The 25153-nt window shown below is 38.4% G+C and overlaps 1 protein-coding gene and 2 non-coding genes across 4 annotated transcripts in view; 2 read left to right on the top strand and 1 right to left on the bottom strand.

The window, feature by feature from the left end:
- nhsl1b (NHS-like 1b) overlaps positions 1-25153 on the bottom strand; it is a 194202-nt gene that overhangs the window by 139012 nt on the left and 30037 nt on the right. Inside the window, exon 1 of one of the 2 annotated variants that reach the window (XM_057823082.1) lies at positions 10241-10329. The exons of the other annotated variant lie outside the window; for it this stretch is intronic. Coding sequence (XP_057679065.1) covers positions 10241-10298 — 58 coding nt within the window. The 5' untranslated portion in view covers positions 10299-10329. Of the gene's footprint in view, positions 1-10240; positions 10330-25153 lie in introns of those variants that run through there. 2 annotated transcript variants of the gene reach the window in all.
- Positions 12068-12140, top strand: trnar-ucg (transfer RNA arginine (anticodon UCG)). Its single transcript has one exon. It is a non-coding gene; the product is annotated as a tRNA-Arg (tRNA).
- On the top strand, positions 23281-23353 carry trnar-ucg (transfer RNA arginine (anticodon UCG)). The gene has a single exon. It is a non-coding gene; the product is annotated as a tRNA-Arg (tRNA).

The raw sequence follows: 25153 nt of genomic DNA, 5'->3' as shown, positions 1-25153 counted from the left end.
AATGAGTGACTTTCTGTTGCCACCAGTTGGCGCTGTAGGGTTGATGCAAATGACCCCAACAGGACCCTTCAGGTTTGAGGTCAATTGAGTTTTTTCCCTTGGAGGAGGAGCCTGTCTAGTAAAAAAGGGCATTTTCTGTTTCCAGTAGGGGGCGCCATGCCTAATGGGTAATATTTCAATGCAGTCGTACTCAGGCCGGGATACCTCTCATAAATGCCAGATATGAAAAAGACTGAACCTTGTATAAGGAAGTTAGTAGTCATTTACTTAATTCGGCGTGTTGCCAAAAAATGGCCGACTTTGGCACCCCGCATCGGTCAGGCCCGTGAATGAAAACTCACCATTTTGATAACTTAACATCTCATATGTCCCATGAATCATCTCACCAATTTTGAGGAGGATCCAACAAACTCCCTAGGCGCCAATGTCTCAGATATGCTACCTGTAACTCGATATAAATTTCACATCAATCCAAAATACTCGCTTTCCTGTTGGGTTTGGAAAATTGGTGCAAGAGACTTTTTGGAGAAGTTTGGCACAAGCTATCGACTCCCCAAATTTCATCACTCTACGTTGAAAAAAATTAATAGGAGAAGCCTTTTTGAAAATTTCAAGGGGGCGCCACTGAGCCATTTTGTTACCGTTTTTTTCGCAAGGTTGCAAAATTATTTAAATTTACGCCATGCTGCATGTAAGTGCAATTTTTGGTGAGTTTCGAACACGTAAAGCCTCCAAATTGGCCATTTTCATTTTCCATGAAAAAAACAATAATAATCCTTTGCATTACAATAGGGCTCTCGCACCAGTTGGTGCTCAGGCCCTAAATATTCTGTTTTGTGTGGCCCGTTCTGTTGATTTAAAAGCTGATTGCGTCATTCTGGGAGGGTTTCCCAAAGAATTTCAAGAGCACATCCAAGCCATGATGAGTATCGCCGTCCAAACATCAAATGCTTTAGGATTAAGCGCGACGGCGGTGATCATCTGGCAAAAAAATGACCCACCACCCCGAAGTCGCAGTTCAGGCTCAGCAAAAGCCGGGGGAAAACCCTTCAGTATTAGGAGCTGCATGTGACGCTCCAGTCTGCCAGAATCAACTTGGAAGCATGGAACTGAACAGCGTGTGAGCTGAGCCTTAACCGCACGCTACATTGAACCCCTGTTTACTATGGGGGAAATGTTCCGGATCAACTTGTAATAGGTAAAAATCTGAAATCGAAAGATTAAAAAAATATATTATTGGCAACATTACAGGGGAACTACAGAATATTTTTGCATGAATATCTTGTATATGCCACTAGAGGTCAAAACAGCCTTCTATAGCCTCTTTCAGACTTAACCCTGAGTTATGCTACTACGTTGCGGTGACGGCGAAGCGACTACGGCGTCAATCGATGGTCGATGGTTCCGCGGCGAGGGAGCGCGTTGCTCTGTAATTCACCGCCAAGCCACTAGAGGGATGTGGAGTTGTGTTTGTAGGGTTTGGGGGGACTTGTCAACTTCATTTTCTTCCGGTTACACTGCTATGCTACAATGCTATCGGAGATAAAACGATTGAATGTAGATTTTCAGCTCATCAACATTGAACAACAAATGTTGATCATACAAATGTTGAGGCACAGGCAACGCAGAAGACCGTTTCCAAGGCGGTCCGTCCAACTGATGATGCCGTCACATTACGATTTCTAGCCTCGGGTGGAAGCCAGCAAGCTTTGGCGGCTAGCTTCAAACTGGCGTCAAGCACTGTGTTCGAGGTCTGCAAAGAATTGTGGACAGCCCTCAAACCCGATTTTTTTGCCGTGTCCTACAACCAGCCAGCGGGAAGCCATAGCAGATTTCTGGCGGCTATGGAACTTCCCAAACTGCGTTGGAAGCCCTGATTTGGGTTTGAAACTTACAGACTTGGCGCTCTTTGTGCGTGGATGGCGGGGGATGGGATTTTATGACCAGGACATGAAGTCATTTTTGGTCGGCATCAGCAACAAAGGCTACGTTCATACTACAGGTCTTAATGCACGAATCCAATTTTTTCGTGTTTTTCCGACTCGAGTGAGGCATTAACTTGACGGTCTGAACGTGACAAGTCGCATAGAACTGGACCATTTCAAATCCGATCTGGGTCACTTTCGTATGTGGTTGAAATCCGATCAGGGCCACATTTTTCCAGACTGTCGCAGCGGTCTGTACTGTCCAGTCTCCGGAATCGGAATTCATGCACTAATTACGTCAGCAAACAGCAAGAGGCACGATGGACGGCAGCGATGCAGGCATTAGCGCCTAGCTTGACCTCTGCTTTTAAGCACGAAGTGGGATTGACCACAGTCATAAAAAATAAAATGAAGAAAAGGATAACCCTGTCAATTTTCGATTTTAATTCTGTGCGCCGAATGAGCAATATTTCATTATTGCACACATGGCCGAGTCGGGGCAAACTGACGCACCCACGTCATTTCACGCACACACGTCAAGGCTTATGCGTGTGCGTGTATGCGTTCTATCAGTCCATATACTGGACTGTCTCAGAAAATTAGAATACACAATATTCTAATTTTTTGAGACAGTCCTGTGTATATATACAGGACTGTCTCAGGAAATTAGAATACACAATATTCTAACTGTCTCAGGAAATTAGAATATTGTGTATTCTAATTTCCTGAGACAGTCCTGTATATATACACAGGACTGTCTCAAAAAATTAGAATATTGTGTATTCTAATTTTCTGAGACAGTCCAGTATACTTTGAAAATAAAACTAAACATGGATTATTAATGTCTATTATTTGTGTCCTCTTTTTAAGGAGCTAAATATGATAATCCCTGGAATGACGGATGACAGCCAACATGTGTGGTTATTTGTTTTGATGCTTCTGCGCATGCGGGTCGTCTTGCTCAGCGCGTGTCGGACTGCGAATTAGTGCGCATGCGTAATTCTTGAACGGTCTCAATGGACAAAGGCAGTCTGAACGGGCATGCCAAAAAAACAGATATGACAAAAAATCGGATTTATGCATTAAGACCTGTAGTATGAACGTAGCCAAAATGACCACACATTTCAGAAGATGGACAAAGGACTGTCTCTTCCTCAGGTCAAAGATCCAGTAGAAATTTAATTTTGTTATGTTTCCAGTTTAACTTATTTGCTCCCAAAAACGTATAAATACGTTCTATTTTTATTGTTTCAGTGTCCCAAAAATGTGTTTTATACGTCTTTTACGTTTTTTTTTCATAAGAGACATCTCTAGGTTCTGTTGCAACTTGGCTCCAAAGCACAACGCTCATAATCCATTTTAAAGCAATAAAACTGGCCACTGGAGGGCAGTAGCGCATTTGGTAAGAACTTATATCGGACCATGAAAGGAAATGAATGAAAAGAAATAGTCAGGAAACTAAAGTTGGAAGAAGTAAGAAGCGTGAGAAAAATGTGGAGAACGATGAAAAACACAAAGCACATGCCCCACACAAGTTCCAAAGGCGAATTATATTATGAGGTAGTGGTCACTACAGAAGAAAGATTTTTAAAAATCTATCTTGATGAGTGAGACAGGCGGTGATGAGGGAAAAATTTACCCCGTCTGCCGAGACAGCCGCGGCCACAACAGCGTCATCTCTAAGTTCAATAGTTTAGTTATGTGTAAATAAATTGTTACTTTGTTATCAGAAGCTCTATTTGTCTTGCTGTTTATGTTATTTTGTAGAAGGAAAACATTCAGATGTTTGGGATGTCACAAAAGCAAAAAAATAGCTGTGTTAAAGTCAAAGTTATGTTTAAAATGTATGCTTTTACAAAAAGCTAAATTTCTGTTTTTTCATCAGAAATTGGAAAATTGCTCAAACTAAGCTATTTTCTAATGCTGATTTCTAAAGAATGGAAAAAGATATGAACTAACTTTTTTTCCTACTGAAAGAAGAGAGTCTCATCTTTCTTTTGGTGGGTTCCATGTTTATATAGCAATAGAACAGAATTTTCTGTGGGCCTTGCAAAATCAGTCAAAATCCAGTAAAACGGCCAGGAGCGAAGGGGGTTGCTCCGGTAAAAATGGCTGGGACTGAATGAGTTAATTTGGCTATTTTCAGTTTGCCATGTTGATAATTGGAATGTTTGTTTACCACTTTTCATCTTACTGTGAAGACAGGACGATCGGCCCACCATGATATTTTTGTCATCAACGCCTGCTTTCACACAGGCTGCGTCCCGGGTAAGTCCCGGAAATTATATTAGGACAGGATCCAGTAAATGTCCGCATAATCGCCGTGTCAGTCGACCCGGGAAATTGCTTTCACACATAAGGGCAACATGTTTAAATCCCGGGATTTAAACGGTGTTCGGGTATGTGTGAAAGGGGCTTAATTTTAAGAGAACAAAAGAAAATTCAGAAATTGTCAATATATACGAAGGCCTCCATTTTTTCCAATAAGACCCTCTGCTGTCCACTGAAATTATACAAATTCCACTAATTAGTTGCAGATTGATATCATGGTGGTTGGAACTTCAGATTATCGGTTTAGGCTATTAGGCTATCGATTATTTAAGTAGTCGATTAATCGATTAACTATTTAGTTCGAATAATCGAGTAATCGGATAAGGAACATAAAAAAATTAAAATACCTGAGCTGAGCCTCAAACGGTGTTAAAAAAAAAAATAGATAAATGAGGGTCTATGTACAACAAAAGAACAATTGTCTAACTTACATAGCAAAAATCTGCTAACTTAAATGCTAACTTAATTTTTTTTTTTTTTCTTAACATAGCTCTTAACAAATGGTTCGGACACATATTCCCACAAAAAACGGCTAAATACCTATAAACTAAAATACGAATGCATTAAAAAAAAGACTTCAGCGCAAACAAAAACTTAGCTTAGGTTGGTCTTAACAGGGAGCAGCTGGATTCAGCCATGTGAAATGAGGCAGACTTGAGGGCAGTGTATCCACCCAAATCAATACCGCTAAATGCAAACTTTCAAAACAAACCACTACAACAGCACTTTAATGAAACAAATACTCAAAGCAGCAAAATTTAATTTGAATCTTTTTCTCTAATTGAATACTCGAGTTAATCGATTAATCGTTGCAGCACTAGCGCCGATATTTGGAAATTTGTATATCGGTATCAGTACAACACATTCTTCAATTTAGGGTTTGGTTCTTTTCATGATACATATAATGAGAGAACATTACGAAAAAAGATGTCCGAATACAATTGATGTATGTGATCTAATAGTGACTCATATTCTTTGTTGGCAATTTGTCCAGAACTGCAAAGATGATTAACTAGCAATGTTATGAGACATGGAGAATACTGGAAACTTTAAAGTCTTACACCTTTCCAAGTACAAAAAGCATTGAAGCTTTACAGTAATTAGTTTTCGTGACAGTGAACAAATGACACTATTTCCTCAAATAGTTATTAGTTAGTCATTACTGTATGATTGTAAATCAGCTTCTTGAAAAACCCAGGCAAAGAAAACTCCTTGGCGGAGGTAATCAAATCAAGGTCTACAGGGAAGAACTCCGCCATGAAAGGTGAGGCAGGAGTAAAACGATACGCATCCGCCTGCGCATGAGAACGGGTCAGACGAGTCCGATAAGAAAGCAGCGTGGACGACACCGAGCGAACCGGCCTCAGCGGGAGACGCTCCCAACACGTGTGTTTGTAAGCGTGTGTGGTGGAAAAAGCAAAACACTACGGCGCCTATGGGCTCTGCATGGTACGGCGCTGACAAAACATTCAAGTTCATGATCTCACGGGGGCATTGTTTCACAATTTCTTCCCATGTTAAGAAGACGACACTCACTTAAATGCAATGTAATGAAAAAATATGGAACTTACCTGTTGAGTTGGAGAGAAAAGGTGGCAAGGTGGTTGACAGGTGGATGGAGGATCCCAATGTGGAGAAAAGGAAAAAAAGCAAGAATTAAAGAAATGACATTAAAGTAGTGCTGCAACAATTAATCGATTAACTCGAGTATTCGATTACATAAAAAAATTCGAATTTTGTTGCTTCGAGTATACGTTTAATTAAAGTGGCGTTTTAATGGTTTATTTTGAAAGTGTTTGCAATTAGTTTTATTGATTAGACCAACATAAGCTAAGTTTTTGTTTGAGCTAATGTTTTTAATCCATTCTTAATTTAATTTATAGGTATATTTTGCTGTTTTTTTTCTGAGAATTATGTATCTGAACCATTTGTTAAGAGCATTGTTTAAAAAAAACAACAACAAAAAACTAGCATTTAAGCTAGCGGACTTTTTCTATGTAAGTTAGCCAGTTGTTCTATTGTTGTAAATAGATCCTCATTTCAAAAAAAAAAAAAAAAATCATACCGTTTGAGGCTCAGCTCAGGTATTTTAATTTTTCATGTTCCTTATCTGATTACTCGATTATTCGAACTAAGTAGACCATTGATTAATCGACTACTAAAATATTCGATACCTGCAGCCCTACATTAAAGACATTCAGTTTTAAATATTATCGGATTTCTTCATTATAATTTTGTTAAGTGAAAGTAGGACATGAACAAAAATCTGCTTTTACTTTGGAAAACAACAGTTCACATTTTTGCCAATTTTCAGACATCTTACTGTCTAAACTAGCTTCTTAGGCAGCAACAACTAATCGATTAAAATCGATTAATAAATTAGTTGCAAATTTGATAATAGTTATAGTTATAATATATATATATATTTATATATGGTGGAAAACACAGACAAGGCTGAAAAAGCAGTTTCTGCTCTTGCACCCGTCTTTAAAATAAACTGCTGTATTTTAAGCCAAAATAACTGTTGTGTTTGATAGAACATAATTTCTATATGCTGCCATTACGGATTCATGGCGCAATAAGTCCCCGAACTATTTTTAATTGCTCCGTTTTACAAGGGAAACCCCCATTTACAGACGTCGCGCAACCGGTTTTGTTTCAACCCAGCCATAAAAACAAGGTAAGTAATTATATTAATTATTCGAAATGTCTGTCATTTTTAGCTTAGAATCATTAATCATCATCTATTTTTTTTCCCTTTTTTAAAACACTGTCGCATTTTCCCCAATATTTTAGATGATAAATAACCGATCCGAACAAAGAACAAAATGAAAAAAAAAAACGTTTAAAAGGGAAAATATACGGAAAAGAACATCTCGGCCACTCCTTGATGTCTGCGATTTCTGCATCGCGACCATTGTTATATTAGGATGTTTCACCCATAAAATCCCCCAAAAATCAGGCTCTGGCCATTCACAGCTGTGTCTTGGCACTCGGTGATACATGCTACATGGAGTTTTTGGGTCGAAACAAGTACGCGATAATATCTCGTTAAAATCGTGGCGTTTTTTTTTAAATGCCCTTCTGTTCAAAATTTTTCTTCCCCCAGAAAATTGAGATTCTAACCTTTCCAATAATGTATCACACATGCATAGAGGACAATTTTGAAATTTGGCCAAATTGGGAGTCTCAGAGTGGAACTTCAAGTCACCTGAGTGTTTTCTGCCATATATAATATATAATACAGTATAGTTGTAGACTACAGTAAAGTCAGGAAGCTGTAATAAAATATTATTTTTGAAGGAAATAGTCATCCATTTTGTCTTCATTGTTACTTACAACATGCCTAAAACAACTTCAAGGTAAATTCGATTAATCATTTAATTAATCGTCCGATTAATAGATGATGAAAATAATCGGTAGTTGCAGACCTAAATGACATAAACAATCACAAATGGACAGTTGAAAAATAGGTAAGGGTTAAGTGTTTCAAATCAAGGTTTAAAACTGGGATTAGTGAATCAAAATTGGGTTTAAAATAGGGTTAGGGTACCAAACGTAGAATCTAAAACGAGGGTAAGGGTTCCAGAATTGCGTTCAACCCCTGGGTTAGAGATTCAATTTAGGGTTTCAAACTTGGACTAGTGTAAACACATGAAAGGAAACTTCAGATATAAAGACTTGTTGTAGGCTCTAATAAGCCACAATTGTTCTCTTTTACTAAAATATGTTATTAGATATGTTATTATTATTGCAATTGATTTAAAAATCTATAATATTTTGTAGATGTTTGGACCTACGGAGGGCGCCATGTTTTATGTGCGCAAAGCGCGCTGGGGGTGATGACGCGGTTGGGATGGACTGGGAAAATAGCTCTGCTAGCTAGCAAGCGAAGCCAGTATGACAACTGGCATGATTTTGTCACATTCTGCTGCTGGTCAGATTGTTTTGTTGCAGAGCTGTGAGATGAGTTCCCAACGTCATACCTGCATCCAATTCCAGCTCATTAGCAGTGTCTTTAAACCGATCCTAGGCGGCTTGCCGAGATATTGACTTTCCGCCATTAGACAGTTTCCCTCTGTTGCTAGTTGCATCTAGGGCTGTCCCAAACGACTAATTTTCTCCCGATTAGTCAGCCGACTATTTTTACGATTAGTCGACTAATCTAATAATTAAAAAAAAATAATTGGGGGGGGGGGGGGGGTTTGTTTACTAATTTAGCAATGAAATTTTTGTTGACGCTTATCAATTCACAAAAAACATATTGGAACACTTAAATTATTTATTAAAGTACAAATAAACACGTAAATAACAATAATAAATCACAAATAAACAATGAGTTCAAATGCTGATAGAATTAACTAGTGTAGCATCCCGATTGAAAAGGTGGTCTCTTAAACTGATGGTTTACAACTTTTATTCCATCCTTGATGTAATCACACTGTAAGAGCTGCGGTGCACACAAATAAAACAACACAATTAGAAATTAAAAAAAACTTTTCACCTTTTTCCTATTAAACCTTATTTATATATCAATGAATTGCCTTTACCTTAATTTATTACCTTATCATTGACAATCTCTCCCTTGAGTGCAATCACTGTATATACTGTATATATTTATGACCTTTTAACCTTATATAATTTTCTATACCATAAAATAAACCATAACATGAAATAAACCTTTCAGTTAGCATTAAGGACAATACTAATAGCACTTATAGGCCCATTGTCAATGAAACATTATTATTCAGTAAGGCGACAGCACCCTCTAGTGTACAAAAAATGAAGAAAAAAAATTACAAACTGGGTGACGGCATTTGAGGTGTTTATTCACGGCCGACGTGCAGCCAAGCTTGGCATTGAAGAGACAGGACAGAAGAGTGTACCCTCCGTTGTTTCTTTGAAATAAGTCAATGTTTTGGACACTCTGGTGCGCTTTTTTTTGGCTTTGTGCCGCTTTCCCCGCTTGCATACAGAGCATCCGACATTTTGAGCTTTCCACGCATATATATTTTTTAACCCTTCATTAACCGTCGACGGGATGTTGTGCTCGTCGACGGATTTACGTCATCGATGACGTCAACTATGTCGACTAGTCGGGACAGCTCTAGTTGCATCATTGCCTTCTTTTTTCATTTTTCTGCCTCTCACTGCAGTTTTCCATGTGTTTTTTTATTTTTATTTTTTATCCTTGACCTACTGTCACAGACCCTTTTTGTGTCTCCATTTTAGCGATCGTGTGTTTGTGTGTTCAATAAACCCTTTTCCGCAATCCCTATGTTATTGTTGTCTTCTTGCTGTCTGAAGTGAGCCAAGTTTTCGTGGTCAATTCCGTGGTCAAGCCGGACGCCATTTATGTAGCTAATGAGTGACACTGTGGAAGTACGGCAGCGCTGCCCAATGACGTCACTGCCCAAAGTGCAGTGCGTCATCAACAATAATACTAGTTGAACAATTTTTTCAAATTACATTCAGAGGAATTTGAACATCAAATTATCATAACTCATACTAACACTTATCTTTTAAGAACTACAAGTCTTTCTGTCCGTGGTTCCCTTTAAGCTAGTACACAATCCACACACTTCCAAGTTATTAGATGTCAAGTATTATTAATTAATCATGAAAATCATGGGTGTTGAATTATTCAAAAGGCTCACAGGTGTTGTTCGGTTTGATCCCATGCAAAAGGTCACCAGTGCAACAATAATCAAGGTTGGGAAGAGTGAGAAAACATTAAAAACGTCCATGAGAAACACAATAAAAAACTTCAAATTGGATTTAAAAATAAGTGACTAAAATATGGCTGCTCTGGAGTCATACATGAAACTTCCTGTTAAGTTTCTGCACAAAACTGGCCAACCGATTTCATCGTCCGATATTTGATCCATCGTTAATAATCAAATGCTAATGCTATTGAAAAGGGATTGGACATTTATCGCTGTCAATGTCAGCCTATGAGTTGATATTGACCTAAAAGCGCCTACCTGCGTAGTGATTCTTCACCGACTTCCATCTCCAAATCCTAATCCCTTTAACAGGCATGACGCTCCCGGATTTTAAAAATGTTTCGGAAACACGCAAACACTCGAGCGCTCTCCATCACAAGTGCGGCCATCTCGCACACACGCGCGTGTCGGCCAATCAACAAGCTGTCACAAAGAAAGAGGGGTGCGTGTGGGAGCGGAGACCCTCCCGAATCTGAGGTTGCTACGGTGACAGAACAGCGAACTGTCGGTGGCTGCCGTCGCCCGGGCGACCGAGCGTGGAGCGCTCGGGTCGTTGAGTCCCCTTTTCGGAGCTCGAGTTGGGGCGGACTGAGAAATTGTCTACGGATCAAGTGTTTTTATAGATAAGCAGCAGATGTCGAAATTGAACTTATTCATTGCCTACGATCAGGTTCTTTTGATCACGACAAGTAAAATTGTGATTTCAATCATAATATAGATTGGGCAGATGAAGACGTGTTAAAGTTTTTAAATAAAGGTTCTAAGTAAAACAAAACAATTTCTCAGTACACAAATAAGTAGAGGCGTGCGAAATTTCCAATTCTTAGATTATTCGCGATTCGGCCGTGGAAGATTCAAGAACGATTCACCAACATCCAAATTCCGATTATTGAATTATACTAGGTAAAAAAGAAGTAAAACACAGTCAGCTCGGTCTTTGGGACGCAATGAGAAACGGACCGAGAGTAAATATCATGTTCAACTCATGCCGGTAGATAAAAAAACAATCATACCTGACTGCGGCCGACAGCTGCTACAAACAACGCCCAGTCGCTAGTTGCTACAAACATACGGCTACAGTAGATATCATATATATGTAGAACTAGATGCAAAATGACAGATGACGTCGGTGTTAGAACATGTATTCTTGAACAGAGATGCGAAATGACAGACTTTCCGGCGTAAGTAAACAGCCGCCATCTTAAAGCAGCAGACCTCTCTAGAAGGCTCTGTTGTAGCGAACCTAATTAACTTTTTATCTAAAATACTCCTAAATCGGCAGAATCTTGTCTTGAATCTATCTTTAAATGATGAAATAGTTTTAAAACTTTGACAAAAGTAGACAGAAAGGAAATTATGGGAGCAATTTTAACAACTGTAACAGTTGATTCACAACATTAAATTAATTGAATGTAGTGTAAAGCTGCTGATACAGAATGGGGACTGGAGTTTTTTATTTACTGTTATTTTTGTATATTTGTTTACTGTTATATGTTAACTTGATACTGAAATAGTAGTTTGGTTTAGCCTGAGAGGATTTTTGAACAATTTTGGAACTAATGTACAAAACATTAAAAAAAAAATTTTAAAGGGGGGGTGCATCAATAATCGTTTTATAATCGAATCGGAGCCTCTGAATCATAATCGTAATCGAATCGTTAGGTGCCCAAAGATTCCCAGCTCTACAAATAAGACAAGTCTTATTCATTCACATAAGAATTGCTGCTCATTGACAATTGTGTCAATGACTCATTTATTTACTTTAAACAAAATAAACAACATAATCGAATAAGGAGGAGGCAGACTGTAATGAATCAGTTTTCTTCATCAAAAACTTGTTCGTGAATCCAATTTCAAAGCACTCTCTCTTGTATGACAATTTACAGTTTGTGGGATTTTGTGTTGAAAGGAGACTCAAAACCGGGGTGGGCAAACCGGTCCTCGAAGGCCGCAGTGGGTCCTGGTCTTTGTTCAAACTGATCCAGCACAGACAGTTTAACCACTGAGGTGTCAGCAGTAACAAGAAGCGCCTGACAGCAGTCAATTGATTGCATTGGTAAAACACCAGACTAAAAAGCTGTACAAGACCGTGTGGCCTAATGGATAAGGCGTCTGACTTCGGATCAGAAGATTGAGGGTTCGAGTCCCTTCACGGTTGGACTGCAGAGCTCAAATCGCTTCGTCCTCTACTGACTGTAAAGTTGGTAGTTGGAAATGCTACTCTTGATGGAATATTTATTAAACTAAGAGATACCAAATGAACACCATGAAAGCTTCAAGAAGCTTCATTTGGCCAACCTCTGCTGTCAGCACTATTGTCGTCCAAAATGCCTCCTAGTGTGCATTTCAGCGCTACAGATGTAAATTACAACCAAAATTCATGTTCTGTGCTAATTATTTCTTCAGTTGCTGTTCTAGTTGTTTCATTAATTGCTAGTTACGTTATTTGGTTACACTTTATTTGACAGTAGTGCCATAAGACTGTCATAAGACCATCATAAATGTTATGTGACACTGCCATGAGCATTAATGAATGCTAATGAAATGTCATTTTGTGTCATCCGTCAAATTAGCTCACGTTTGAATGGATGTAAATGCTGGACATAAATGGAGGTAGTGACAAAATTTGCCAGATTGCACTAAATAACAAACGTCATAAGCATTCATAATGCCCTTGATGATCAGGGCCGTCTTATATTCGGGCCAATACGGTACTTATTAACCCAAATAAATCAACAACAAAAAACACACTGGACTATAAGCTGCAGGATTCAAAACAACGGAAATAAGTAGCGCCTTATAGTCCAAAAATTACGGCAAACTGTTTTGACCATAGTATGTAGAAAGAACAAAAACGCCGAAAACTATTTAGTCTCATATTTTCTGTTGAATGTTTATCTTAGCAAGTTGAATAAATATTATAAAGCTTAAAAATGGTTCGTCAAGCATGTTTAGTTCTCAACAGGAAATCAATATTACAAATTTTAACAACAAAAAAAAAATTGGGATTTTTTTTTTGTCTATTTGGGTCCAAAATGTTGATTATAATTGGTCATTCAAGAAAACAACAGCTTGGACATAAAGCTTATGGTGTCCTGAAAAAAGGGACCAAACCAGGCCAGGCCAAACATTTTTTTAATTGAAGTATAAAGGCAACATCAAAGGCATGTACATTAGGACAAAATAGGTTAAAAAGGTTGTTAAAGGGTTTTTAAAAAAAGGAACCAACAGGTTGCTAGGAAAATCTTCCATTGGTAAAGTGTCTACGTTAGCTCGCTGGCTGCCAATGACGACGCAAGACATCCAATTCATTTTGACTGGATTGGACGTCTAGCGCCGTCAATGGCGCAGAAACCAGAGCATGTCTTGTGGACATTTACAGGTTATTTCCTGTTCATTTTAGGCCATTTAAATGTTACTTACTAGAGATGTCCCGATCGATCGGCATCCCAATCGATCGGGTCCGATCACGTCATTTTCAAAGTATCGGTATCGGCAAACAAATATCGGCCATGCCTTTTAAAAAAAAATTTTTTTTTTTAAATTAAATCGTTTTCTAATTGTATTTAATGTTACAGACATAATATGTTACACTCATCCAGAGTTTTTAGTTTAGGCTTAAGGTAGGGTTATCAAATTTATCTCGATAACGGCGGTAATTAATTTTTTAAAAAATGTATCACGTTAAAATATTTAACGCAATGAATGCATGCGCTGCACAACCCACTCACGCATTGTCGCGCTCAATCTGTAATAGCGCCGTTTTACCTATGTAGAGAGACAAAAGGCAGCGTAAAATGAGTAGAGTGAATTTTGGCAGCCTTTGGAGCCTTTTTTTGATTGGCTAAAGCCTTACAATCTCTCTCCCTACGATTAGAAATATCATGGGAAGCAATGTGGGGAAGCAAGGTAGCAATTGATCTTTGTCTTAACACATTATGTTATTTCCCAACGCAGAGAAGATATATCAATTGGTAGCACTACGCACAGTCATGGTTCCACTTCCCATCATGCATTTGGGCATGGCTACAGTATCATTTACTGAAAGCTCAACAAATACACTAGATGGCAATATTTAGTCACAATATACAAAGTCACAAGTCTTTCTATCCGTGGATCCCTCTCACAGAAAGAATGTTAATAATGTAAATGCCATCTTGAGGATTTATTGTCATAATAAACAAATACAGTACTTATGTACTGTATGTTGAATGTATATATTCGTCCGAGTTTTATTCATTTTTCTCTTAATGCATTGCCAAAATGTATATGATCGCGAAAAATTATCGGGAATGATTGGAATTGAATCGGGAGCAAAAAAAAAGCAATCGGATCGGGAAATATCGGGATCGGCAGATACTCAAACTAAAACGATCGGAATCGGATCGGGAGCAAAAAAACATGATCAGAACAACCCTATTACTTACTAGAGGTGTGCAAAATTTCCGATTCTTAGATTATTCGCGATTCGGCCGTGGAAGATTCAGGAACGATTCACAAACATCCAAATTCCGATTATTGAAATATGCCAAGTAAAGCTGAAGTATAACACACTCAGCGCGCCGCGCGGTATTCGGGACGGAACGGAGCGAGAGTAGCTAAACATCATGCTTCTCATTACCCGGCCCCTCGGGTAATGCCAATGCTCAACTCACGGCTCTAGCTCAACTCATGCCACGAGATAAAAAAACACAACAACATACCTGACTGCTGCCGAAAAGCTGCTACAAAGTACAGCCACAAACTGTTACGGTAGATGTCATTTATATAAGACTAGATGCATTATAGACTTGATAGCGTTAACAGCACATCTACAAAAAGCTAGATGCGGGTGTTAGTAAACGGCCGCCATCTTAAAGCAGTACACTTCCCTGCAAGGCCGTTGTAGCGGACCTTCCAAGCAAACCTAATTAACTTTTTATCTAAAATACTCCTAAATCGGTAAAATATTGACTTGAATCAATCTTTAAAATAGTTTTAAAACTTTTGGGAAATTATGGAATAACGGGAGCAATTTTAACAACTTTAACGGTTGATTCACAACATTAATTTAATTGAATGTAGTTTAAAGCTGCTGATACAGAATGGGGACTGGAGTTTTTTTATTTACTGTTATTTTTGTATATTTGTTTACTGCTATATGTTAACTTGATACTAAAATAGTAGTTTGGTTTAGCCTGAGAGTATTTTTGAACGATTTTGGAACTAATGTACAAAAAAAAAAAAAAAAAGAAAAAGGAGAGGGTGCATCAATAATCGTTTTATAATCGAGTCGGAGCCTCTGAATCGTAATCGTAATCGAATCGTTAGGTGCCCAAAGATTCCCAGCTCTATTACTTACTGTTGATTTTGAGTCACTTGCTATTCATTTGTGGAGATTCTCGATTCGCCTCCTTTTCAGTAACCCAAAATCAACATGAAGTGACCCGTCTATGGCCCAAAAGGAAAAGGAAGTGATCGAAAATCAACAGGAAATGACGTGAAATGCCCCAAAATTGCCTGATATTGACTGTCGTTGACAGCAATGGACGCCCAACCCGTTTGAAGTGGGTTCATTCGCTGCTGTCTTCACATTTCAAAGATTGGATGTCTACCAGTGATGAACTCATTCCAATTCAGTGAAACAGAAGTTGATAGAACGGGTATCATGACAGGCACGGGAAACATAGCAGGATGTGTGCGATGGCGCCGTTGCCCACAGGAAGCCGGGACTCGCATAAATGACGAAAGGATGGGGCGAACGTGAGGACGGTTAGGGTTGCATGTCACGGCCAGGTAAAAGGGTTCGTACAGAGGTAGTAAAGGAGGGACGCAGACTATTTATTGTCGAGCACGCATTGGAATGTCATCATTCAAAATGCTAGACCAGCATACAACACAACAAGGATTTCCTCTTTCTATTCATTCTTCATACATTTCCTTTCCTCCGTTTCCCATGTCACCTCGCTTAACCCTATAAATCCTGAAAAATGGCTGACAATAGCATTATAAAAACTAAATTCAAAAATATAGTATATATTCTTTTTTAAATAAAAAAAGATTAAATATTCTGTTTTCTCTAGTACTTTTTTTTTATTAAAAAAAAAACATGATCAGAAACATAAAGTTAATGTTTTACTTGTGTTTGACACCTGTGACTCAAACATTTTTGTTCTTTAGACTAAACAATTAAATAATTAAATAAATACTTGAAACATATTTGTGGAATATTTAAGAAACTAGTGTTTTTTTTGTTGTTTTTTTTTTTCATTTTTATTTTATTTTATTTTTTTTTTAGTCTCTTGGATACGAATACTTAGTTTAATACTAGTCATACAGTATTTTGGGCAATTTTAAATGTGGTAAAATTTTGGTCAAAAAATACTCAAAAGGATTAGTACCTAAAAATTCTTAATGTTTCAATCTCATTTCCAATAATAGTAAAGGTTTCCAACCAATTTAAGACCAGCATTTACAGTGTAAGCTTGAATTTAAAACAGTATTTCAATTTTTCTGCATGTAAGCTAACATGCTAAATTTAGCAGCGCAAACTGTCTCAAATATTAGCCTGAACTCGGTGTGCCACTTACACCAAAGATGTGGAAAACTTTTCCAATGGGGCAATAGTAGCTTTATTCTTGCACATAAGCTAACACGATGTCCGTTAGCAACAAAAACAAGCTAAAATATTAGCCTGAGCTCGATGCTTACACAAAAACTTTTAAATTGAGCACCTGCCCTTAAGTCTTTTGGGTATTCAGAATGGTAGTTTTATTTCTTCAGGTGAGCTAACATGACGTGAGCAGTACAAAAAGCTAAAATATTAGCAGAATTGGATGCTCTGTGTAAAACAAAATTGCGGAAAACTTTTTGAATTAAGCAAATCTTATGTGTCCTCACAATCGCAGTTTGTTTTATGCACACAAGATAACATGCTGACATTAGCAATACAAACTAGCTAAAATATTAGCCTGAACCCGACTATACATCCAAAAATTGTGGAATTTTTTTTTTTTAAATTGAGCAGCTGCTCTAAAGTCTTACGGGTCAGAGTTTGATTATGTAGTTTGATTTGTTTACATAAGCTAAAATGCTGATGTTAGCAATACAAACAAGCTAAAATATTAGCCTGAGCTAGACGCTTGTGCAAAAAAATGTGGAAAACTTTTAAATTAAGCACCTGTCTTTAAGTCTTGTGGTTCTTTGCAATTGTAATTTTATTTCTACAGGTAAGCTAACTTGACATTAGCAGTAAAAAAGCTAAAATATTAGCAGACTTGATGCTCAGTTTATACCAAAAATCTGGAAAACCATTTAAAATTAAGCAAGTCTTATAATAATGGTGTGATTTGTGTACATAAGCTAACATGCTAATCTTAGCAATACAAACAAGCTAAAATATTAGCCTGAGCTTGACGCTTGAACATAAAAATGAGAAAAACTTTTAAATTAAGCACCTGCCCTAGCAGAATTCGACGCTCCGTTTACACCAAAAATGTGGAAAACCATTTCAATGAAGCAAGTCTTATGTGTCCACATAATAGTGGCTTGATTTGTGCACATACGCTAACATGCTGACATTAGCAATACAAACAAGCTAAAATATTAGCCTGAACGTAACTATACACCAAACAATGTGGAAAACCTTTGAATTGAGCCCCAGACCCAATGTCTTCCGGGTTTTCACCAATAGTTCTTTATACCCGCACATAAGCTCACATGACAGACGTTAGCAGCAAAAACAAGCTAAAATATTAGCCTGAGCTCGACGCTTACATAAAAAATATGGAAACCTTTTCAATGGAGCACCTGCCCCTAAGTCCTATGGACCTTCACAACGGTGGTTTAATTTCTGCGGGTAAGCTATTATGACGTTAGCAGTACAAAAAGCTAAAATATTAGCAGAACTCGGCACTCTGTTTGCACAACTTTTTGAATTAAGCAAGTCTTATGTATCCTAGTAATAGTGATTTGATCTGTGCACGTACGCTAACATGCTGACGTTAACAATATAAACAAGGTAAAATATTAGCCTGAACCCAACTATACACCAAAACAATGTGGAAATTTAATTAAATCAAGCTGCTGCACTATTGTCTTCTAAGTGTAACTATGTGATTTTTGCACATAAGCTACAATGCTGACGTTAGCAATCCAAACAAGCTAAAATATTAGCCTGAACTTAACTACACACCAAAAAAATGTGGAAAACTTTTCAACTGAGCCCCGGACCTAATGTAGCTTTATACCAGCACATAAGCTAACATAATAGACGTTAGCAGCACAAACAAGCTAAAATATTAGCCTGAGCTTGATGCATACACAAAAAAAATGTGGAAAACTTTTCAATGGAGCACCTGCCCTTAGGTTTTACGGGTCTTCACATTGGTGGGGGTTTTTTCTGCGGGTAAGCTAACATGACTTTAGCAGTGCAAAAAGCTAAAATATTAGCAGAACTCGGTGCTCTGTTTACACAACTTTTTGAATCAAGCAAGTCTTATGTATCCTTATAATAGTGGTTCGATTTGCATATACATTAACGTGCTTAGCAAAACAAACAAGGTAAAATATTAGCCTTAACTCAACTATACACCAAAAAAATGTGGAAGTTTAATTAAGTTGAGCTGCTGCACTACAGTCTTACGGATTTGATTGCGTGTCTTAATTTTTCCCTATTCCATTTTGCTGCACTGGAATGCACGTCTGCATGTTCGGTGTTTATACGGCGCGCTCTGCAGACGGCCCTCCCGAGGGGATTACACGACGTGAACTTGAACAAACAAATGTGCGCTTAGTGTCTGTTAAAGTCAGAAAAGGGAAGCTTTTTTCATTCAGAAGCCGCCCGTTATTCCGTAAACGCGACGAAATCAGAATTTTGACTATTCTGAGGGAAAGATGACGAATTACATCACAGCGGCGCTCTTCTGAAAGAGGCTGGTGTTTCTCGTAAGCCGTGTCACTTCCTTCCCCGATGGTGATTAGTCCCTCGTGGCTTTGTTTTCCCTTTTCACCAAGGCTGCGATTTATTTCTCTGGGCCATCTGCCTTTTGTGGTCCTCGCCAGTCACGAAATGACTTTGGGATGCGGATGCCAGTTGTTTTTAAGATAATGAAAACAGCAAAGACACGGAAACTAATGACATGAAGCGCTTGTGCTATGGAAACTGGAAGTGAATGATCATAATTCTGTGCCATTGATGGAGATAGGCGTCCAATCCATTCGAACCGGGAGCAGGGAGGGCAGCGAATCATCTCACATTCATATTTCGAGCTACATTTTCATTGACAAAACTTCGTTAATGCAATGAAGGCTGCAGCTATCGATTATTTTAGTAGTCGATTAATCAATGAACTAGTTAGTTTGAATAATCAAGTAATCGGATAAGTAACATAAAAAAATTAAAATACCTGAGCTGAGCCTCAAACAGTATAAAAAAAACTGAGGATCTAAGTACAACAAAAGAACAATTGGCTAACTTACATAGCAAAAGTTCGTTCGCTAGCTTAAATGCTATAATAAAATGTTACCTTTTTTTTTAACAATGCTCTTAACAAATGGTTCAAACATATTCCCACAAAAAACGGCTAAATATACAGTACCTTAATTACGAATGCATGAGAAACCAATAGCTCCAACAAAAACTTAGCTTATGTTTGTCTTAACAGGTAGCAGCTGGATTTAGCCATGTGAAATGAGTTATTTCATATTCAATTATGCCACTAGAGGGCAGTCTAGCCACCCAAATCAATAAAACTAAATGCAAACACTTTCAAAACAAACCATTACAACGCCACTTTAATTAAACGAATACTCCAAGCAGCAAAATTTTAATTCAAATGTTTTTTCTAATCAAATTACTCGATTAATCGTTGCAGCACTAAATCCAATCCGAGTTAAGATTAAAATTATGATTGAATGCACTTTTTTCATGGGAAAAAAAACATTGATTGGATTGCACACTTTCAGTCAGAACAAAGTTGGCATGCGCAGATTGACGGAAATAGTAGTAGAAGAAGAAGCCATAGCGATTTCCATGTCAACAAAACAAGGCTGACAACCGAGGGACCTTAGGACGTGTTTTATATTATGTCAAATACTGGGATCATGGCACATGTTTTAATAAGGAGGTGGCTTGTATTTTGTGGCTGACAATGTTTGCCGTCGGCCATGAAGCAGGGCGTGCTTGCATTCATCTGCCGAGAATGAGCCATTTTCAGTGTTCATTCCCCTGCCGCGTTCTCAGCGACGAGCAATCCCGCGGGCCCGGGACCGCTTGCCAGGGCCGCAGCAGGGAAATATCAAACTGTAATAGTCCCCTGAAAGTTGCTCACCGCCAGAGGCTGGCCGATCGGTGAAGGCAATCACTCTCGCCACCGTGTGTGACATGAGGCGGGGTAGTTTTGTGTGATTTTGGTGTTTGAAAGGCAAGGAAGAGACTTGGAAGAGCCGCTCGGTTCGGGTTAGCACGTAGCCTAGCTCTCGCGTCTCCTGTTTTGTTTACGCTCTTTCCTCCGTCTCCGAGTCCGGCAGGGAAATGACTAACTCCGGCGGCATAAAATACCATTCAGGAGGTTTAAAATACCATTCAGGAGGTTTAAGAAGGCGGCAGTTTTGACTCTTATCCAGTAATTTAGCCCTGTTGTACTGAAAAAATGCATTTTAAATATTTCATATTCCATTTAGCACAAGACTTATTTGTCATGACAGTACAATTTATATAGCAATCTGTAAAAATATTAAGAGTAAGGAAATAAAACCAACTAGCCCTGCAAGCAGGACTCAACGGGCCCTCGGGAGTCCTGTGTCAATTGCTCCAATTTCTTTTCGGTGATTTTTTTGGGGGGTCATTAGGTTTTTTTTCCCTTCCAGGAGGAGTCGGTTTCGTAAAAAAGGCCATTTCCTGTTCCCAGGAGGGGGCGCCAGGCCTAATGGGTGATATTTCAATGAAGTCGAGTTCAGGCTGGGATACATCACGTACATGCCAAGTATGAAAAAGATTTTATCCCTAATATATTTCATTGAAAAGTACATAGTATTTTTTCTCCCACAGAATAAGTAGTTCTATACCTAATATATTTCATTGAAAAGTACATAGTATTTTTTTCTCCCACAGAAGAAGTAGCAGAGTGTGAACCCTAAGCTCTAACCCTAAACCCTAACCCTAACACAAAAAAAAACACACACAAAAAAAAAACGCCTTGCACAGGTCATGCCCGTGAATGAAAACTCACCATTTTGATATGTGCAAATTTTAGTGAGTTTTCGAGCAAGTTCAGAACTTCAAATTGGCCATTTTTATTTGCCCCTGAAGAAGCTCAAACCCTAAACCCTAAACCTTTACCCTAATCCCCAAATAAGCCCGACTTTGGTACTCCGCTCAGGTCAGGCCCGTGAATGAAAACTCACCATTTTGATAACTTAACATTTCATATGTCTCATGAAGAGTCTCACCAATTTTAAGGAGGAGCCAACTAATTGCCTCGGCGCAATGGTCTCAAACATGCACCCTGGTTTTCGACAAAAATGGCATGTTTTTCAATATTCAATCCAAAATATCCGATTTCCTGTTGGGTTTGGAACATGGGTGAAAGAGACTTTTTGAAGCATTTTGGCCCAATGTATCGACCCCCCAAATTTCATCGCTCTACGTTGAAAAAACCTAAATGGAGGGGCCTTTTTTTTAAATTCCAGGGGGCGCCACTGAGCCATTTTTGGACATTTTTTCACAATGTTGCCAAATTATCAAAATTTTCGCGAATCCGCATGTTTGTGCAAATTTTGGTGAGTTTTTGAGCATGTTAAGACTTCCAAACGGGCCATTTTCGTTTGCCATGAAGAATGAATAATAGTAATCCTTTGCAGAACAATAGGGCCTTCGCACCATGTTGGTTTCCGGCCCTAAGCCTCGTGTTTGTTGTCTCTGTTGCCTTTTTCTCGTTCTGAATCTTCCTCCTCCTCCAAATACGACTCAAACATATATGGCTGTATGTCACATACTTCCTCTGGATCGACAATATCGTTGGGAAAATCCACACTTGAACCAGAATTGCTGAAAAACGAATCCATTGGGCTCGATGCTAAATCCGCTGAAATAACTCATTGTCTGACGTCATCACCAAGATAGAGGTGCCAGAGCGCTACAATGACAGGAGGAGCTAAATGGCAGATTTAAAGAAGCATTTCTAGTCATCTGTGCTTTGCCAAATTGTTGTATATAGTTTAATCGTCTCAAAATATGATTTGTATTCCAATAGAAATGCTGTTTAAAGTTTTTTTTGTCATGTCATATCCACTTTAAACGCATTATTTCATGTTTTGTTTCCCCAGTTTTTGTACCGTCAAGTCATTCAACCATTTTAAGATCTTTTAATATCTCCTGCAACGTGTTCGTCTTGGATACATAGCATTTGAGTTTTGAGGCCGCCATTTCTATTGCTAGTGCTCTTTCTACTAGCTTTCGGGAATAACAGAAACGCGAATAATGTCGTCACACAAGTGAGCGAAAAAGACTGTTACAAGATTTTGGAATAAGTGTTTTCATGCACCAATCGGATTATAAATCGACATTAACTACCTCTCTCCATCGAAATAAAATCTTGATCGGAATGTATGTTACGAAGGGGGTGTGTTTACATGTTTTTAGTCCAATTAGGCTGTTAATCCGAATAAATGTGTCCATGTAAACATAGTCACTTATAACTAGTAGATGGAAACATGACCTGATTCCAACCACAAGGGTGTGGGGGTCTAGGTTTCAAGGGGCTGCTGGACATGCGCTTACACAATGGGCTTCTTGTGTGCCAGATCGAGGAGAAGAATTCAATGAGATGAGATGGAGGGAGGGAAGTTTGTAATAAGAGGGGAGCAGATGGGGTTTAACTTTAGAGGACTGAGGTACTTTTTTACCTAAAAAATGGAAGTCAAACCCTCATTTTATAACCTTGGTGACTTTTTGTAATCATTCAAATTTGCTAGACACGTTAACACTCTTATATGTGGTGTGTCAAATTTAGCCGAAATTTATTTTCACTTCACCAACTCCTGAGAACAACACAAACTGATTGAGGTTTAAACCCTGACCGCCAGATCGCCGGGTTGCTCCACATCTTAAACAGAAATGCATTTGAAACATCTTCTTCGCAGCTCCTGGTAGGATCTCCCCGCCCTGAACCACATGAAAGGCTAACTGGGTTGGGTTCCCATATGGTGAAGAGCAAAGACGATGTACTCAGAAGGTAGCTTGCCCAAGGGGTGGAGATATGAGATGGCTAGTTTACGATTACTGAAATTAGAAACAGCACTCCATTACATCTGAATGTGACCGTGTGGCCTAATGGATAAGGCGTCTGACTTCGGATCAGAAGATTGAGGGTTCGAGTCCCTTCGCGGTTGGATTGTTGAACACAAAAGTTGTACATTTGTCCTTCACTGTAAAACTGAAGTTGGTAGCTGGAAACGCTACTCTTGATGTTTAAACTAATGAACTCTGATCTACTCAGACACCTTGTGTGTCACTAGCCAATTTGAAAGGAACCTTCCTCTATTCTTATTTTTATCCCCTTTTGCCCAATTTGTCAGCTCAGCTGTCATTTGAAGGAGTTGCTGAGATGTAACGGCAGCAAAACAGTCATGTTCCTGGAAAAGGTCTGGGTTGGAGTGTGTACTAAATGTGTAGGAGTGTCTTTGTGTACACTTGAACTCTTAATCATGGCAGAAAAAAAATTGATTTTGTAATTACTTTACACTATGATAATCTAAGCTGGATTGATGTGGTAGTGACATCACTACAATTGGGTACATGTGCCGGTACGACATTCTGACGGTATGATTACCTTAAGCCAAAATATCACGGTTTTATGGTATCACAAAATCGGAACATATGCATATTGTGTAAGTTTAAAATAATTTTTTAAAAAAACAACTAAAAATAACAAATATTCCAACGAACATTAAAATAAATGCAGTCCACAGCCACAGCTCAACATTATTACTATCGGAAGAAAAATACCGTATTTTTCGGACTATAAGTCGCAGTTTTGTTTCATAGTTTGGCTGGGGGTGCGACCTATACTCTGGAGCGACTTATGTGTGAAATTATTAACACATTATTATTAGAGATGCCGATCGATCGGGTCCGATCACGTCATTTTCAAAGTAACGGAATCGGCAAACAAATATCGGACATGCCTTTTTTAATATATATATATTTTTTTTTTAATTAAATCGTTTTCTAATTGTATTTAATGTTACAGACAAAATGTCTTACACTCATCAAGAGTAGTTTTGGCTTAAAGTAGGGCTATCAAATTTATTGCGTTAACGGCGGTAATTAATTTTTTTTAATTAATCACGTTAAATGCGCTGCACGACCCACTCACGCATTGTCGCGTTCAATCTATAAAGACGCCGTTTTACCTATATATAGAGCTAAAAGGCAGTGTAAAATGAGTAGAGTGAACTTTGGCAGTCTTTGGAGCCTTTTTTTAATTGGCTAAAGCCTTATAATCTCTCTCTCAACAATTAGAAATATTTTCTTAACACCCTATGTAATTTCCCAACGCAGAGAAGATATATCAATTGGTGCCACTACGCACAGTCATGGTTGCACATCCCATCATGCATTTGGGTAGAACGGTTAAATGGCTACAGTATCATTTACTGAAAGCTCAACAAATACACTAGATGGCAATATTTAGTCACAATATACAAAGTCACATTTATCCTTTAAGAATTACAAGTCTTTCTATCCGTGGATCCCTCTCACAGAATGTTAATAATGTAAATGCCATCTTGAGGATTTATTGTCATAATAAACAAATACAGTACTTATGTACTGTATGTTGAATGTATATATTCGTCTGAGTTTTATTCATTTTTTTCTTAATGTATTGCCAAAATGTACTGTATATGATCGGGGAAAATTATCGGGAATGATTGGAAGTGAATCGGGAGCAAAAAAAAGCAATCGGATCGGGAAATATCGGGATTGGCAGGTACTCAAACTAAAACGATCGGGAGCAAAAAAACATGATCGGAACAACCCTATCTGTAACTTTTCTGTAGCCGAAGTATTCCCATACCAGCGATTTCGTTTTCTTTGATGGGAGAAAATGTTCAGGAGTTTCACCTCCTCCAGTATCGTGTAGCACAGGATCACATATTCATATCACAGTACATCTTGAAACCGGTAAT

Source organism: Corythoichthys intestinalis, chromosome 19, assembly GCF_030265065.1.
Source record: "Corythoichthys intestinalis isolate RoL2023-P3 chromosome 19, ASM3026506v1, whole genome shotgun sequence".
NCBI classification, from domain to species: domain Eukaryota; kingdom Metazoa; phylum Chordata; class Actinopteri; order Syngnathiformes; family Syngnathidae; genus Corythoichthys; species Corythoichthys intestinalis.
This window is presented reverse-complemented; position numbering and strand designations above follow the sequence as displayed.